General features: G+C 35.8%; 1 protein-coding gene across 1 annotated transcript in view; it reads right to left on the reverse strand.

Moving 5' to 3' along the window:
* Nucleotides 1-14,811: 14,811 nt before the first annotated feature.
* Nucleotides 14,812-18,854, reverse strand: part of LOC137940580 (uncharacterized) — a 28,381-nt gene continuing 24,338 nt past the window's right edge. The window contains exons 10-18 of the mRNA XM_068785725.1: nucleotides 18,358-18,433; nucleotides 18,149-18,279; nucleotides 17,143-17,202; nucleotides 16,962-17,036; nucleotides 16,781-16,885; nucleotides 15,831-15,926; nucleotides 15,463-15,543; nucleotides 15,244-15,345; nucleotides 14,812-15,140 (exon numbers count right to left, since the gene is read on the reverse strand). Of these exons, the coding sequence (XP_068641826.1) occupies nucleotides 15,072-15,140; nucleotides 15,244-15,345; nucleotides 15,463-15,543; nucleotides 15,831-15,926; nucleotides 16,781-16,885; nucleotides 16,962-17,036; nucleotides 17,143-17,202; nucleotides 18,149-18,279; nucleotides 18,358-18,433 (795 nt within the window). The 3' untranslated portion in view covers nucleotides 14,812-15,071. The remainder of the gene's footprint in view (nucleotides 15,141-15,243; nucleotides 15,346-15,462; nucleotides 15,544-15,830; nucleotides 15,927-16,780; nucleotides 16,886-16,961; nucleotides 17,037-17,142; nucleotides 17,203-18,148; nucleotides 18,280-18,357; nucleotides 18,434-18,854) is intronic.

Consider the following 18,854-nt stretch of genomic DNA (forward strand, 5'->3'; position numbering starts at 1 on the left):
CGAACAATATTAATCAAGGCAATCATAAGTTTTCTTCAAGCCATAGAAGATCAAAATTTCTTTTTCAGCCACACAAGTTCTTGATCAAGATTTTTTTCCAGCTGAAGTTACAAGCTCTAGCTTGAGGCAGAGAGTGAAGCCATATCAAGGAATCTAAGATGAGTCACATTCAAATCATGCCTCATAAGTTTTGAATTTCTGGAAACTAGAAATACTTCACTAACTTTTTCTTATTTGATTACAATGGGCCTCTATTTATAATAGAGGAAACTAGTATAATACAGTTACAATTATTCTACCCTTCTCCCAGTTATACCCAAAATTAAACACTAAAAGATACGTCCTAGAACAATCGAACATAAATAAAAGACTAACATAACTAAAATACCTTAAACTAAGACTCTTTTCATGAGACCTCCTCCTATGAGACTTTTGTAAGACTCCACCGTATTAATTTTGGCTCTATGAGACTTCTGACTGTGAGAGTCGTGTAAAACTCTTCCATATCCGCTCTTCAATACTCCCCATCATGTTGGAGTTTCTAACTTCAACTTGCAATGAAGAGGATTCTTGGTCTTCAATCTTCATTGGCAAAAAAAATTTCATAGGTGTTAAATCTTCATCATATGTTCTCCTCCCTTTCTTAAATATTTTGCTCACATAAAAATGACCACATCATGTGGAACAAAATACCTTTTTCATGTACTTCGTCATCTATTTCCCCCCCTCAAGCTGGGGGACATAGAGAGCCATCTTGGACAAAACACAATGTGGGAGAAGAAAAACACCCCTAGCCGTATAAAAAAGCTTCATACACTAGTCAAAATAGTCATAGTCTGAAATACACTCCACTCAATTTTAAAAGGAGAAAAATGGCCCAACTTTAGGGCTTAACAAAGAGATTACTCACTTTTTTATAGTAACACAAACACAAATGACATCTTGGGTGAAAAATAAAAAAATTTAACTCAAGGTGGATGTTGGGCACACTCCTATACTTTTTATGTAGTGAGTCTATGCATAGCTCTGAAGTGTTGAAAACACAAGAAGATAAATTGAAGGAATATTAGAGGAAAATAACTTTAACTAAAAGGAGGCGACTGTGCAAGACTCATAGTTCCAAACGAATCTAGAATATGATATTTTTTTTTCAAAATCTAGAGAAACTATAATAGTAAAACTTAATAAATTTGACTAAGTATAACTTTTTTTTTTTGGGGGGGGGGGAGAAGGGGTGACCACAATTTTCGGAGTTGATGATGCATAAGATACCAACCAAGTAACAAAAACCTAACATTTGAAAACAACATCTAAGCAGGAAATATATGCATACCTTGAATGAGTACATCATGGAGTGATTAATTTTGACCAAAAATCCTCTTGTTAGAAGAGAAATTTGGAAAAAATTCTAAGATTCTAGAGGAAAAAGAAACTCAGATCATGTTAATGCATAGAGAGATAATAGGAGAGAAAATATGAAAAAGAGAGATTTTTAGCAAAATTAACCTTTGGTACTTCTGATATCGTTATCTCCAAAAAAATAGCTCAAAATCACAAATAGTTTGTTGTTAAAGAAACTAGACTCAAAGAGCTTTAAACTAATACCAAATTTGACATAAAAACTTTGTTCTTGAATCTTTCATGAACTTTTGATTTGCTTCATTTTGAAGTTTGACCCTTGTTGACTCCAATGGAAATATCTTCTTAAATATAGATCAGATTGACATGAAATTTTCTCCTTCAAAAACTAAAATCCAATACCTTTAATTCAAGTATAATATGTTGTCACAAGATATAATTATTTTGAGAGATAGAATCTGATAGAATTTGGACTCTGTAATCTAGTTGAACTAAGTACCCAGCATGACCATTGACTCTTCAGAAATCGATATCTCCCTCTAGAAAACTCAATTTGAGAATTGGATGAATAGGTAAGAAAATATAATTACATATATTTATTTTCATATATAACTCTTCATATAAAGTCTCATTCTTGATGGCATAAAATATCTCGAAAGTTGACACTTACTACTACTACTCGAATCTCTCTTGCAGTCAAACCTTTGTTACTTTAGATATTGATTTCTCTTTGTAGAAAACTCCAATGGTCAAACTTATTTTTGTGTTAGAAAGTAGACTTGAATCTATTTCCATCAAAATATAATAAACAATATTAAAAGTTTAGTATGGAGTTGCGAATGCCAAGAAACCAACGGATATTGGGACAACAATAAAAGAAAAAGATAGAATACGAGCCTAAACTACTGGAGATGATAGATTATAAAAGGATCACATTATTTTTGTGGGTTACCAAGTCAACTCACATATGCCGCTTTGATACTATGTTTAATTTCTGGAAAAGAAAAATACTTAATTAACTTGTTGTTATTTGAGTACAATGAGCATCATTTATAATAAAGGAAAATAGTAGAATCCAATTACAATTAAACTACCCTTGTCCCAGTTACACCCAAATTAAATACTAAAAGATACGTACTAGAACAATTGAACAATTAAACATAAATACAAGACTGACATACCTAAAACACCTTAAACTGAGACTCTTCTATAAGACCTCTTGTGAGACTTCTCTAAAAGTCCACCATATTAATTTTGGCTCTCAAAAACTTCTAACTGTGAGAATCATGTAATTCTTCCATATTTGTTCTTCAACAATAAGTTTCATGGACTCTAAGTTGAATCTCGTGCATGACAAGTCTCACAAGAGAAACAAGCTCAATAGAAAAAGCTAGAATTTAAGAGGATGTTCCTAATTATGCTTTTTCGCTATTATGTTTTAATTAGAAAGTTATATTTTTGGTATAATTGGGTAAATTTGAAAAGTTGAATTAGTTGGTAATTAAGAAAGTTTTATTCTATTAATAATTGTGCTTGGAGGAGGAGAAAATACACGTTGATCTATCTCCCCTCTTTTCTCTCAATGTGCTCTCTCTCCTTTCTCTTCTCTTTTCTTTCTCTATTGTTCTTCTCTTCGTCAAGTATGCCCACCTTATAAAACTTAACAATTAGTAGCTGAAATGTTTGTTAACGTAAAAAATGTTTCAATTGGAATATTGAGACCAATAATAAAATTGTTTATTTGTATAGGAACAACCAAAATAAATGATTCTGATAAATTTGTCACTCAATATTTTATTATATTTCTTGAATTTACTATTATTTACTCATAATTTTATAAAAAATAAATTACGTATTTATTACATTAATAAAAAATCTATCATTAATACTTAATACATCTATATTTTGATGTATTTTCATTTTTATGTTATTTATGTAAGAAGTTAGAGTTAATCATTTTTAAAATTTTAATTAAAATAATGCTTTTTTTATATAAAATAATATTTATAATTTTTATTATATTACATATTACTAAATATTTTATAATTATAAATTTTGTATTATTCATTTATAAGTATTAAAAAATATTTTATTTAAATAATATGAACAAAATATAATCATAGAATAATTTATGTGACACATTTGAAATAAAATTATTGTTATATTAACTTAAAGTAATTTAAAAATGATTGTATTATTTTAATTAAAATGAAATATATTTAAATCTAAATATATACATGTAATAATTTAACTTATTAATTTAAATAATTATATTCACTTAAAATTTAGCCATCATTTTTCATTTCACTAACAATTGGGCTCAATTTTGACAAAATTGATCACATCAAAAAATGGTATTCCAAAAGATTCAGCTTTTTTTTTTGTAGAATGAAAATGCCAAAAATGGTGTTACTTAGATTGCAGGTTAATTAGAAATTTCTGATTTTTAAAACACCAGTTGGGTGGAATTCAAATTTTAATGATAAATGTGCTTTAATTTTCTTCGGGCACATGAAGACCATCTCTTCATGAGTCCTACTTTTGACTCCATAAAACTAGTTTCTCTCACACTCCCCCTCAAAATGGAGTTTATAAATTTAGCTTATAAGAAAATTTTCTCTTTAGTCTTCACTACCAAAAAATTAATTTTCTTAGATTGAAAAAATATCAAAAAGCTTAAAATTCTCTATTAAAGCTATTTTTTGGCCTTTTTCACTAGTAAATTCAACAAACTACATTCAATCTCCAAAACTTTCTTTACCAAAAATACCACTCTACCAACAATAAGAAACTAAGTCTTGGTGAAACTTTCGTCTAAACATAGTATTCATTTTTTAGAAAAAACAATTTGAAGAAAATTTTGATCGACATATATTTTTAGGTTTTTAGTAGAAAACATTTTAAGATGGAATTTGTTAAAACTTTGGATTTCATAATATATAATCAAAGTAGAAAAGGATTAAGGGTGAGAAGAAAAAGGAGAGTTGTGGAGAGAAGGTTTAGGAGGAGAATAGGAGAAGAAGAGTAACGAATTTGGAGAAAGAGAAAGAGGCTGGAGAATTAGGATTGTGGAAGATCTTAACCCTCCCCCTAAAGTTTTATTTATAGATGATAAAAAGTACCAATATTACAAGTATATCCTTCACCCTGACAAAAGTAAAAAAAAAAGACAAAAATCATAAACTAATTATATCAATGAGACTCCAAAAATTAAATAGATATAGTAATGATCTTCTCCATCACGGTGTCCCAAGGATAAGTGTGAAACCAGATACAAACTCTCAAAAGGTAGAAATGGGTGATAAAATATAAGTCAAAACTTGTTAAGTTGTGGAGCCTAACTAACACCTTACACTTTGTCGCAGATCGACCTTCACGGTAAGGTCGTCATGGAGTGGGGGGGTGTCCAAGATATATTGAGTGTTGTGTTATTAAGGGTAGTTTGGGGATTTCACACTTTTAATCCGGATGCCCTAATTTTTTCTTTGTATATGGAGGCGCTGTTGTTCGGGTTTAATCACCTAGATGAGGATCATCATCAGAGGAGCATCAGTTGCGACCGAGAGAGGTTAGAGAAAAACAACACCTATAAGTGTATGTGATCTCTCTTGTAAACTATTTCATCTTCATAGTGTATTACTACAGTGACGGAAGACAGTACGTAGTCTCACCTTGAGGCGAACCTGTATAAATCTTGTTGTGTATTTTCATGCTTACTGTTTCCTTGTTCCATGTTTATTATTATTACTCTTGTTAGTTTGGAATTAGGGTGTCTAATTCCTAAAAAAAATAGCTTCCAATGATTTCAAACAAAAAGTGATAATAATCACTAAAATGGGTAATGCATGTCATTCACAAGATGATGATAAAAAACCCAAGGGTACCAATAAAAAGTCTCAATGGACTTAAAAACACCCATATATATATATAAAAAGGACCAACCATAGCAACACATAAAAAAGGGTTGGCTAAAAGGGTTAACAAGAATCAAATAAAGGGTGGTAGGAGAAAGGCTACCAAATAATAAAAAGGTAACGACTACCTTTGTCCCAATTACACCCAAACTCTAACACATAAAGATAAGTCCTAGCATAATTAAATAACTCAATATAGATAAAATACAAACATAACTCAAACTAGAACTTTTCTAGGACGTGACCATTAGATAAAGATGCCTTTGTGAGTCCTTATTGATCTTCCAACTTATGTGATAAGAATGCCAGCTTGTGGTAAACATGGTGGGTCCTACTTCTTATGTGTTTGGCCCATCTTGTGGACCTTCCTTGGTCGTGTGGCCCTTATTATAATGTTCTTAGATATGTGGGTTTTCCTTGGTCATGTGAGCTTAGGCCTATCTTCCAACACTCCCCCTCAAGTTGGGGGTGAGAGAACAACATGAACTTCTAGCTTGCTGCAAATGAAGTATAAAATATTTTTGTATAAAATGACACATCTTCCAATATGCCTTCATCTTCCAACACTCCCCCTCACGTTGTTGTGTCCTTTCATGAGGCCTTGTTGGCATAATATAAGTGAGAGTAAAAATAACTCCTAGCCGGTAAGATATTGCTCCATACTCCAGTCCTAATGCTGGAAGTAGGGCACACTGCGTCTTCTATAGGTAGTGTGTCTATCAGCTTTGCTTTGAAGTGTCCACCACCGTGTCCCTCCACAGGACAACGACTCCCAAGTGGTAGGAGTAATAAAAGCCATTACAGGGGGGGTAGTGGGTTTATTTATAATGGTGTCCCAATCTGAACACCGACTCCATTGGTATCCCAACCGTGATATTTTTTAGATTTAAATTTATCATGGTGTCCCAATTCGGGCACCGACTCTGATGGTGTCCCAACCATGATATTTTTTAGAGTCAAATAAATTATAGTATGAAAAAAGATATTGAGGCCACCTCTTCTTCAATAATAATGTCTCATCCAAAGAGACATAATAGCAACAACTGTAATGTAATACGACCATCTTCCAACACATATAACACAAACCAAAATAATAAACCTCGTAGAAGGACCCATAAAATAATCATAATCCGATATAAATATTTTTTTTTAGATGTAGAAGCTTCATCTTTTGTGCTCACCCTTTCTTGAATATTTTGGTCACATAAACTTATCCACAACATAAGGAATAAAGTACATCTTTCTTGTACTTCTTGTACTTCTCCCCCTCAAACTGGGATGTAATGGCAGTGATCCCAGCTTGAACCACATATCATAGATGTAGCAATAAGGCCAAAAAACTGAGATGTATAAATAAGCCCTCAAACTAGGGAGAAGTGAGATATTTTCCTGATATATAAACTCAAAAAGTGATGCAAAACAATTGGCATAAATTCGGATTTTTCAATACAACAGAATACACGCATGACCTTTGATTCTTCCAATGCAAATATATCTTTAAATATAGATCAGATTGGCATGAAATTTTCTCCTTCTGAAACTAGACTTAAATACCTTTTATCCAAGTATAACTTCTCTTCATTAAATAAAATTATCAGAAGACAAATAATCTGATAGATTTCGGTGTCTGTCATCTGGCCCAACTAAGTACTCTTTCTCCTTTTTTTCTAGAATGACCGTTGACTATTCCAAGACCAATATCTCCTTAAAAAAAAATCATACCGAGAATTGGTTAAATAGTTAAGAAAATAGACTTAAATATATTTATTTTGATATATAATTACCCATATAAAGTCTCTTTCTTGATAGCAAAAAATACCTCGGAAGTTGAAGCTTTCTGCTGCTATTCGAACCACTTTTTCAATCTGACCTTTGCTGCTTCCAATATCGATTTCTCTTGTAGATAACTCAGATAAAAAAATGGTTGAATAGATAAAAAAATAGACTTACAGATATTTCTTTTGATATATATTTATCCATATAAATTCTAGTTCTTTATAGCATAAAATACCTCAGAATCTGAAGCTTTTTGCTACTACTTGAACCTTTTTGCAATCTGACTTTCGCTCATTCACATATCGATATCTATCTATAGATAATTGTTATGTATGCAGTAACATTATTATTTTAATAATTTTTCATTAATTTACTTTTTTTATTTCAGGTAAAGAATTAATAGGCCATTGGGGTATTTTTGGAATATTTTATTTATAGGGGTATTTTTGTAATATTTTATCTTAAACCTTGTAAGGGTGAACCCTATTTAAGGGGTAAGAGTAATGAGAAAGACAAGCATTAATTTAGGTTAAACAGGGTTTTGAGTTTTCCTCAACAAGCTCAGGGTGTGAGTTCTCCTTAACAAACTTAGGGTTTTCAAGCTTCCCTTTGACTTGATTTTCGTCTTTCTCTTTTTTCTCCCTACGAATCCATGTGTCAGATCTGGGACCATAACAACTAGTATCAGAGCGGGAACACAATAAGCCAATTTTCATTTGAAGATACATGTGTTGCCATGCTCGATTCATTAAAAAAATACGTTCAAGACTTATAGAATGGAAAGAATCTTTGCGGGAGGGAATTCGTAAAACTTCCATTGAAATTTCTACAGTTAATAGGGATTTCAATGCCACAGAAAATTTCTCCTGTCTCCGAGCATGAAATAAACACTGAACGAGAGGCAGCAGAAGCTGTCTCGGACGGGCAGAAAGACCATAGGCCAGGAAATTCCAATATTTTTGAGCAGGGAAGTCCAGCGACGGGCCAGACAAAATTAGTTTCCCGATCATGGAAATCAGACGATAGGGACCCTGCACATTAGAAATCAAAGTCGAAATCAAATCTGAATAGGCCGCAAAACTTCCGAAATCAGATGGCGGGGACCCTGAAAATCCGAAATCGGAGGGGGATGCTGCCAAAACCTCGTCGGTAAGGATTGATTTGGATTCGACCTCAAAAAATCACTTCTCACGGCCAGCAAAATGTCTCCTAGAACAGCAGATGGAAAAATTCCTATTTGACACTGTCTCGGAGAATCAGTTCGGTCATCCCTCCATTGTCTCGGAAAATATACAAGCAGCGAAGCAACAAAGGGCTGTTATTCGTCACCGGAAAAAGAGGAGGCACCGTTGGGAACAAATCCGGTGGGATTTGGCTTCTAGACCCTCACTCTCCCTCTCAACCTCATTCTCAGTCTCGGCAGCATAGCGGAAAACGAACTTCCAAAAAAATTGGGGTAAACTCCTGTGACGAATTTCTCCAAATTTCGTCTTTCTCTTTTCTCAAATCCTTCTATGTTTTACGTAATTCCTCTCCAATGGCGTTGAAATTGTTATGTGAAGTAGAGAAACATAGACAATTTTACAGAATCCCGAATTTTGGGTCTGAAACACAAGAGGGGAATTTTTTGGGGATTCCGGGAATGGAAAACACAAAATTTCTATGGGCGATGATTTATTTTTTGGTTAATGAGAACAACACCGATGCTTCTGTTCATTGTCCATTTGAATTTGTTGTATCTATTTTTTTTGGATGATATGTGTGATATTGCTCGGTCCCTGTTCGTGGACAATTTTCATGTCGGTGGGAGTTCTAAATTTGAGAAGGGGGTTGTGGAATGCATAGTATTGCTTCCTTTTGCATATTATTTGGATCAGGTTGCTTCACTAGGCAATGGAATTAGAAAACGTTCTATAATTTTCTTGCAATATTTCGGGAAGATAGGGAAAATGGACGAGGCATTGTAGTTGTTCGATGCATTGCCCGAGAAAAATGTCCTATCCTGGAATGCAATGATTTTGGTACACTGTATTCATGGATGTCCTACAAATGGTCTCACTTTAGTTGCAGAAATGGTGGGACAAGGTTCCAGCACCAAAACGGGTGCCAAAACAACATCAAAAGAAAAAGGGATGACCACTGAATTTACTTTTATGGGTCAGTTAGGTGCTTGGGTTTGTCTAGGATTAATGTCAAGAGGCTAAAAGTATTTTCAAAAAATGTTGCCTAAATATCACATCAGCCCCAAGTTTGCACCATTCTGGAGCATGGCTAATCATTATGCTAGTCTTGGGCTCATCCAAGAGGCTGATTGCTGTAGGTTCCTTGAACATGTGGAAGTGGTAGATCTTTTAGCCAGTTTAGCCAACCATTTGATTGAGCTTGAATGAACTAATACTTTTCATTCCCCTTTACTGTGGAGTGTTTCTGCAGTCGCGGGAAGGTGGGAAGATGTTTTCAAAGTAAAGGAAATATTGGAAGCTTCAAATGGGACTTCGAAACAGGATGAAGCTCCCCATTTTACTACAAGACCAACATCTGATGCTGCTTGTGTGAACATACTCAGCACTAATTTTTTTACAAAGTGGAGAGTTGTTGTTGATCCATGGGGCCCTATCCTAGAGCCACTTATTGTTGGCAATGCAACCTCAATCCAGACATTGGAATGGAGGGTGGAAGAACTACGAAAGGATAAGTTGTAGAACTGGGCTTTATCAACAATCCAAGATTGGGATGGGGTAACAGATAGTTCCTTATCCAAGCAAGATCAAGGCATGATACAAATGGTACCTGCACTTGTAGCTGTTGGTGCCCATGCTGAGGATGTGACAAATCCCACTTCACAAAATTGGTCTAAGGTGTAGCTGCTTGTGAGGTTCCCTTCGTTGTTGTTGCTTGAAATTCGTCACACTATTCACAATTCAGAACTTCAGGTGCAGCAGCAGCCAACAACCAATGTCCTCAGTGGCCTCACACTGGGGTACAAGTTTGTCATAATTACAATTTTTTCCATTGTAGTAGCCATCTACGTAGGCTTCAGTCTTGCTGCCATATATGGACTTTCTGTGGCAGTTTTGGGAATGCTTAGCATAATTACAACCGGGCTTGTGCTTGACACCTATGGACTCAAGGGGGAGGAAGATCATGTAGCTTGCGTGGTTGACCTGCTTGGCCATGGTGGGTACCCTGCAGCAACAACCAAAGTGATGGAGGATTACACTGGCCGGACTGGTTGTTGGCCCAGCATATCATCCACGATTTTTACTGCTACCTACAAACCAGTGATGCAAATACTATCAATTCTGGATCAATTTACTATAATGGTTTACTCACAGCTAGAGCCAATTTGGGTGCATTACATCAAGGGAAACTCTTGCAGGCTTACACCAAGAGAGATTTTAATTGCCCCCATCCATGCTACTTTTCAGAAGTCGAGGTTCTCACTGAAATTTGTGCACAGTTGATGATGGCTTACTTGCATGAATATGCTTGTGAGGCTCATGTTGTTGCTCTCTATTATAGGACAAACAATACAGGAAGTGGAAAATAGATGCAAATGATTTCCGGCCAACTATTCTCAGTACCAATTGAACATGATCTGGGTCCAAGCCTGGGAGTTGCTCGCGTCCCAGGTATTGGACTTATTTACACTGAATTAGTCAATGCATTAACCAGTACTGCTGCAGTTGTGTGTGGATTTCACAAGGATATGCAGAGTGATCCGAGGGCAATAGTTTATGCCAAGAAAAGAGATGGTATATTGACAGAATTTGGGCGGACAACAAGTCAATACATTTCAATCCTCCATTTTTTTTTTACTTTTCGCATTAGTGGGTTCATTCTCACTTGGGTTTCCAAAGATTATGGTGGAACGTCTTGTTGGCCGGTCATGGTCTTGCCAAAATGGAGCAGGTGATAATTCAAACTGTTGTTTGGTTGCTTAACCGTATGGTGGTCTGCTACTGCAAGTAATGATGCCACAGTGTCAAAAAAAAAAAAAATTGTTTCTTTGGTCGATTGCTCCAGTTTTGTAGTCCAGAGGCTGACACAGATACCGCTGTTGATATTTGAGGAGACATCGGCACAGGCAAGCAGACCCTACCTTCGAGCTTGAGGAGAAATTCCTTCTTCCAGGGGGGTGTAATGTTATGCACGTAGTAACATTATTATTTTAATAGTTTTTCTTTAATTTACTTTATTTTATTTCAGGTAAAGAATTAATAGGCCACAGAGGCATTTTTGGAATATTTTATTTATAGGGGTATTTTTGTAATATTTTATCTTAAACCTTGTAAGGGTGAACCCGATTTAAGGGGTAAGAGTAATGAGAAAGACAAGCATTGATTTAGGTTAAACAAGGGTTTTGAGTTCTCCTCAATGAGCTCAGGGGTGTGTGTTCTCCTTAACGAACCTAGGGTTTTCAATCTTCCCTTTGGCTTGATATTTGTCTTTCTCTTCTTCCTCCCTACGAATCCATGTGTCAGATCTAGGACCATAACAATAACTTTGATTGGAAAAACTCATTTTTCCTTGGAAAGTAGACTCAAATACCTTTCCTTAAATATATAATTTGAAATATGAAAATCTCAGTATAGAAGTACAAAATGCAAAGCAAACTACAAATGTAGGGACTGAAAAAAAAAAAACTATGAACCTAGACTTAGGGTTTAGGGTTTAGAAAAAAGGATCTCATTATCTTTGTGGGTTGACCAAGTCAACTCACAAAACCCGTTCTGATACCATGTTGAATTTATGAAAAAAAAAATACTTCAATGACTTCATTAACTTATTATAATCAAAGTACATGAACCTCTATTTATAATAGAGGAAGGTAGTAGAGTCCGATTACAATAAAACTACCTTTGTCCCAATTACACCCAAACTCTAACACTTAAAGATAAGTCATAGCATAATTAAATAACTCAATATAGATAAAAATACAAACATAACTCAAATTAGAACTCTTCTAGGACGTGACCATACGATAAAGATGCCTTTGTGAGTCCTTTTTTATCTTCCAACTTATGTGAAAAGGATGTCAGTTTGTGGTAATCATGGTGGGTCCTACTTCTTATGTGTTTGGCCCATCTTGTGGGTCTTCCTTGGTCGTATGGCCCATATTATAATATTCTTAGATATGTAGACCTTCCTTGGTCATGTGGGCTTGGGCCTATCTTTCAACACTTAAATAGTAAAAGTATTTAAGTGTAATAAGGACACATGAGATAATCTGTAGCAAGTCCATCTTTGAATAAGGAAAATGCGCACCAAATAATAAGCTGGAACTGAGTAATAAATTGCCAATAAGTTGAACCGTGTTGTTAATCTTCTCAAAAAGAATAATTGAACTGAGTGTTGTTGTTTCCGAGAATAACTGCAAGGTCTTCTCAAAAATAGAGAAGAGTAAATAAAACAGTAATGGATGTTGCTTCCACGCTTATTGCATCAGTGATTAATTCTGACACCAAACCGAGAGTTAGCCATATTAAACCAACTAATTAGCGGTCAATGACATAAGTGTCATGTTTTTGAATATAGTCCAAGCTTAGAGATGTAATTAAAAAATGAAACCAATACTGAAAAGCAAGATAAAAAACCAAAGGCAAAGCTTGAGGTTGGACCAATTATAACTTGAAAGGATTACAGCGAGTGATAGACTGAACGAGGCTACTCACTTCATAAGGAACAAGTACACCGAGTGCTGCTCCAACATGTTGTTAATATGTTGCAAGTATTTCTCATAACTAGAAAAGAAAAACACGTTTTGAATCTGATCCTAGATCAGAATCTCCTTACATAGATACTTCTGTAATTTCGCAACATTAAATCAAGTAACTACTTTTTTGGGAAGTTGCCATAATTCAGAATAGGAACACTTCTTCTTTTGGACAACTAAATCAAGGAAAGTTTCTAAAAAAAATGATCTTCTAAAGATTATTTCCAGATTAGTTAAAAAATAAAAAATTTCCAAGGGTAGATCATGAGATACATTCCTCATATTTTTTTATGAATAATAGCAACTCAAAAAGTGAAGCAAAAAATTTAGCTTAAATTCAGATCTTCGCATGCAACAGGATACTTGCATGACATTTGATTCTTCCAATGTGAATATCTCTTTAAATATAGATCAAATTGACATTTCACCCAAGTATAACTTCTTTTCATAAAATATACTTATTTTAAGATAAATAATCTGATAGATTTCAGACTTTGTACTCTAGCCAAACTGAGTACTCTTTCTTCTTTGGCCAACATGACCATTGACTCTTCCAAGATTGATATCTCCATCTTCAATTCTCAGATTGAAAATTGGTTGAATAGGTAAGAAAATAGACTTATATATATTTCTTTTGATATATATTTCAATATATAAAGTCTCATTCTTGATGGTATAAAATGGATCGAAATTTGAAGTTTTTCGTTGCTGCATGAAACTTTTCTACTACTTAACCCTTGCTGTTTCAGATGTCGAAACCTCTTTCTAGAAAAATATGATTTCAATGATTCTTGTTTAGTTGAAAACTAGACTCAAAGATCACGGAATAAAATTTTCTATATGAAAAACAGAAATATGGAAAGAAGACTTGAGGAAAAATGAGAAACTTCTCTTCTTTTTTGTTTTCTTTTCTTCTTCTTTTTCCCTTTCTTCTCCTTTTTCCATTTCAGATCTTTGCTCGCTTTGATTTCATATTAAACCTTAGGATTCAAGTGTCAGCAATGTCACACATATCATCTGTGTCATGCTTGCACACATGACTTGGACCAACATGAATTTACATTTCCTTTTACTTTCAAAGTTTTGCCTTGATATTCTCTACGTTCGGAAAAAAAATATCACTTAAATTTACATGAAATTTTCATTATTGTGAAGAAAAAATTAACTTAAACTGTTTGGTCATGAAGACCTAGAGACATAACCAGTCTCAATCATCCATAGAAATCCCTTGATAGGGATTTAGTACCGCCTACTCTGAGTCCTCAAACTATTGGAACCACTTGTGTTGATTGTTCCAGCAATCCCAAAATTTGTGGGCCTATGTGGGAGTAGGGAGCTATGGCTCTAGCAACGGTGGCTTGGACTGCCATCATAGAGATTAACGAGGTAGTCTATGAGGTATGCTGGTGAACCACGTACTTCATTAAAATAATTGGAGATGATACTAAATAAAACACAACTCAAATTGTATAAATTTGTAATAATAAATAAATCAAAATATTATACTTTATTGTAAATGAGTTTAAATTTAATATGGGTCACCATCGTGTTCATCTTCTTCTAGCTGATTTTCTTCTCCGTCCTCATCTTCTTCTTCGTCCTCCCCGTCCTCCTCTTCTTCATCTTCCTCCCCGTCACCTTTCTTCTTTTTCTTCTTCTTCTTTCTTGTAATTAAATGATGGCCAGGTTTTGCATGCATCCAAACTAATATCTGTTGAGGTGACATCGATGTACACTCAAGTGGAATATTAGTCCTAACCTTGCAATTGGCTATCTAGTTAAAGCTTTCATTTGATGATGTACTAGCTCTAATAACCTTATTTCAGTATTAAATTATGTGCGCCTTTGGATTAGAAAGGTTTGCAATCTTCATTAGCCTTCAGTATTTCACAATTTTATCCACCAGACAAGAAGTGATCGAAAAATGAAAATATTGATCTAAAATAAACGCTCTCCTTGGCAAAAGTTTCGCTTGACCAGCTAAATCTACTACCATGGCTACTTCAAACGTCTAAACTAACAGCATTTCCAACTTCTCTATGATATTAAACGCCAAGTATGACATCAATGGTGTATCCAGTAGCCTTCAAGCACCTCTCAACATACACGAAGGAGGTTTTATAACACCTCTTGGATGTCAATAACCGACTTTGTATACCCAACTCAGAGAAGGATCAGAAAGTGCCTTCCAGGAGCATGCAAGGCTTCAAAAAAAAAAAGCCAATGCAGCATTTGTGCAACGCCTCAAGTATTTACATTTGAAATTAATGTAAACAAAAATGATTTTAGATTACTGTGGGAGATAGTTAAAAGTAAATATTGACCTCCTTCTCACTCAACTCATGTATGTGATCTCTGGCATCTGTCAAAGCTACCTGTGGAGATATGGACGCAAAGCCAGTCAGTCTTAGTTGATTTTATGACAGTCATAACAAGAAGTACAGAAACCAAGTGGTTGATACTGAGAAGAATAATTACCTGCCCATATTTTGTAATGAAGTTGCTGGCCAAGTTTAAGGATGTAATAGCCACATCTTCATTAGCCTTCAGTGCACGAGCAAGAGAAAATGCACCTTCGTCCTTTATTAGATTAAAAAAAGACAGCCAAAGAGTTAACTATAGAAACGCTTTAAAAAGAATAAAAATAAAAAAATTCTATGTTGAGAATGTATAAAACAATAAATTTTCTTCACATACTCGTATTTCGTTAAAACCTAAGTCAAGTGAAGTCAAAGCTTCATTGACCACTCTCAAGCTACTAGCCAGGGCAATGATCCCCTGCAAATGTTAAAGACCGAAACTGAGAACTGCAGAAGATAAGAATACCTTAAACACCAATTAAAAGAGCAAAAATAATCCTAGGGAGCTCAAAATCCCATCATCCTTGGTAGGGGTAAAAGGTACCAATATAATAAGAAGTGGGCAACCTCCATGTGCCACAAGAACCACATCAACTGCACCTGCAGTTGGTAATTTCTGATGGAACTCATGAACTCCCAGAGACTACAGTATGTAATAGTAATTGGAAAAACAACTTCTCAAGAAAGACTGTAAGGGCCTCTGACATTATCTCCAAGTCCATTGGCTCGTAAATCAAGAGTTGATATTGTCTTATTATACTTCAAGCAATCAGCAATATACTCTGCACCTTTTGGTCCAAGCTGCAGAAGCATCAGACCTCATTGTGAGTTAGTATCATATTAAAAAAACCGACCCAGAGAACGAAAAATGAACCAAGTCAACTGGGCTAGAACACCGGTTGCACCAGTTGACCTGGGATGACAACATCCTAATATCATTTTACAAAAAATTAAAACCATAAAATAATAAAAAAATTCCAGATCAAAACCAGTTTCATTTCTGATCTGCGTAAACCAGTGGGGGGCAGAGTCACCCCCTCAACCAAAATTGTTTTTCTGCAATGGTAGTCCGATGGCTGGGGATCCCTCCCCCATCTTTGCAGTTGACAAAGGGAGGGGAGAGTTGGCAGCCAGCTTTCCCTCCCCCTCCGTATAGAGTGTGGTGATCCTCCTGCATAGCCAAAAACTGGAAAAAAAAGTGGAGGGGGCTAAAAAGAGAAGGGGGAGGGATCTGCTGCCCCTCGTCTTCCTCTTTGTTTGCTGTATTGGTGGAGAAGCCTTTGCCCTCCCCACCTCAAGGGCAGGGGGCACCCCCCCCCCCCCCCCCCCCCCCCCCCCCCCCCCCCCCACACACACACACACACACACACACACAATAACTGATATGTACTGTGTCATGCAAGGAGAATTCTCCTCAAATAACAGATGACCTAGCTGATCGGGCAAGGTCAGCTGGTTCACTAGTTGAACCAGCAACCCAGCCTGGTCAACCATGCTTTGACCAAATTCAGGGTCTTGTAGTCTTGTGGCCCAGTGGAGAGACAGGTCCAGTTGAACCCAGTTCAACCAGCTGGTCCTGGTTTTGTAACACATGTTAGCACGACTTTAAGTTTTCCAGATGGATAACATAAAAAATTTAAATTAGGAAGAATTACCTTACACCAACCAAGCTTTAGGGTTTCTATTTTCCCATGGAACTTGAGCACTTCTGACAAAGCTTTGGCCCCTTCTGGTCCAATAGGATTGTAACCCAATTCCAACTGTGAAATGAAGTGTATACAGCCTAAGCCACAAATTTGCAGGGAGTCATTCAAATACTAAGTTTTGATTGCTCACGGTTGTAATGATAGCATTATCCTTCAAAACTGGAGCTATCTCAGTTACTCCATTTTCATGGATATTATTACCACCCTGAAATTCCAACCAGTGAATTTCATGTAAACCCTCTAATGACATTATAAAAAATAAATAAATACAAACAAAAAAAGAACAAGAACTCAACTGATTTCATACTTACCAAATCTATGGTTGTTATTGAGCGATTTTCTTTCAAAGCAGAGGCAAGTTTTTCAGCTCCCTGCAAGGAAAAATAATTATAAAGCAGCGCATAACTATATTGAATAGAAAAGAAGTTTAGTTTGCAAACAACATCACAAAGCAAAGCTCTTCAGGCCCCAATGCCATTTTTTTAATGGTGTACACATGCAGACTACACCCCTTCACTTGGTGAGACTTTAGTCTAGGCGTTCACATTGGAAACCTTCACCCCTCCCACCTCCCTATCATTGTTATTACACACACAGATCAAGAAGTAGACCAACACCCCTCTCTGCCCCTTCTTTGTTGCCAGCAATGAGGAGCTATTGCCTTCCTGACTATCATGTCTGAGAGGGTGGCGGCTCCACCCCCTCCATTGCTGAAACAAAGGGGAGAATTAACACCCCCTCCCTGCTGGTGTGCATAGGAGAGGGTGCCCCTAATGGCCGATTCAGGTTAGCTGGGTCGCATGTTAAACTGGCAAATCCAGCCAGGTCAACCGCTTCGCTGGTTAAACCGGCAAACCATGCCTGGTCGATGAGGGTTTTGCACTTCACGGTTTCACCTCTTATATGGCCCAGACAAGGGACCATGTGTCCAGTTGAACTTGGCATGTCCTTAATTTCTTCATTTGTTCATACAAAATTTAAACTTCTATGTTTAGAATTTATCACAAGTGCCAGATTAAAACAATAAAAAGTAACAAGAGTATCTCGCCTTTCCTTTCGAGGGAAGTATGGTACTAGTGGGAATAACGATATGCTCCAGGAGGGATGAATCAGTACCAAAGATCTTCTCCAAAAAAGAGGGTAAGTTTTTCGTTAACAGTTTATGGCACACCAATGAATAAAGGTTTTACAATTGAACACTTTATGATAAATGTGGAAGTACTTGGACAAAAGAAGTCAAAAGTTACCAAATCCCTAGACAAGAGCACTCGATTATGAATCTGTTGACTAAAAAGTTTAAACTGCAAAAATTTATACCTCGTCTCCTATGTCATTCATGTAAAGATTCAACCACAGCAAGGATCTACTTTTCTTTATATACTCCGCAACATGAAAAGCACCCTTTGAACCAATCTCATTGTTGCCAATGTCTAAAAGTGTTATTTTCCCTACAAAATGTTTGGATATGTGAGTAGAAGCAATCCACTTGTGTAAGTACACAGTCTTAAAACAACTATGCAACAAACCTTTGTGTGCAGATAAACCTGTCATCAGAGCCCTAATACCTTCATTACCAACACCATTTCCATGCAAGTGCAACTCCTGAACACAAGTTTCAACCAAATTGGCTAAGTCCTTATTTTGCATCATGAAGTGACCACCATTTTTTTAAATTGTGGTAAAGCATTAAACTAAGTCAAGGGGAAAGAAAACTCATATCCCCAGGGGCAAAGAGTCCCCAGTTACAAGAAATAATCTGGAAACTCCAGTAACGAGGGAGCCAGATTTAAGTGGCTCAAGGATAGTGATGCCAATACAAAAAAAATTCACATCAGTAAATAGGAGATCTGCTAATTCATTATTTCTTTATCTGTTGATGGAAATCAGGTTACTGATAGGGCAACTACGCTGCCTCTTTCATTAATTACTTTTTTCATTATCACGATGATTGCTTAGACAGACCTTTTTCCTGAAAATCTGGTTTTGTTATCAGTGTCCACCAACTGTTGCAACGTTAATTGTT

The sequence above is a fragment of the Aristolochia californica genome, unplaced genomic scaffold (genome assembly GCF_029961685.1).
Source record: "Aristolochia californica isolate CCGP_79_NKW_82.1479 unplaced genomic scaffold, dmAriCali1.0.hap1 SCAF_9, whole genome shotgun sequence".
Taxonomy (NCBI): domain Eukaryota; kingdom Viridiplantae; phylum Streptophyta; class Magnoliopsida; order Piperales; family Aristolochiaceae; genus Aristolochia; species Aristolochia californica.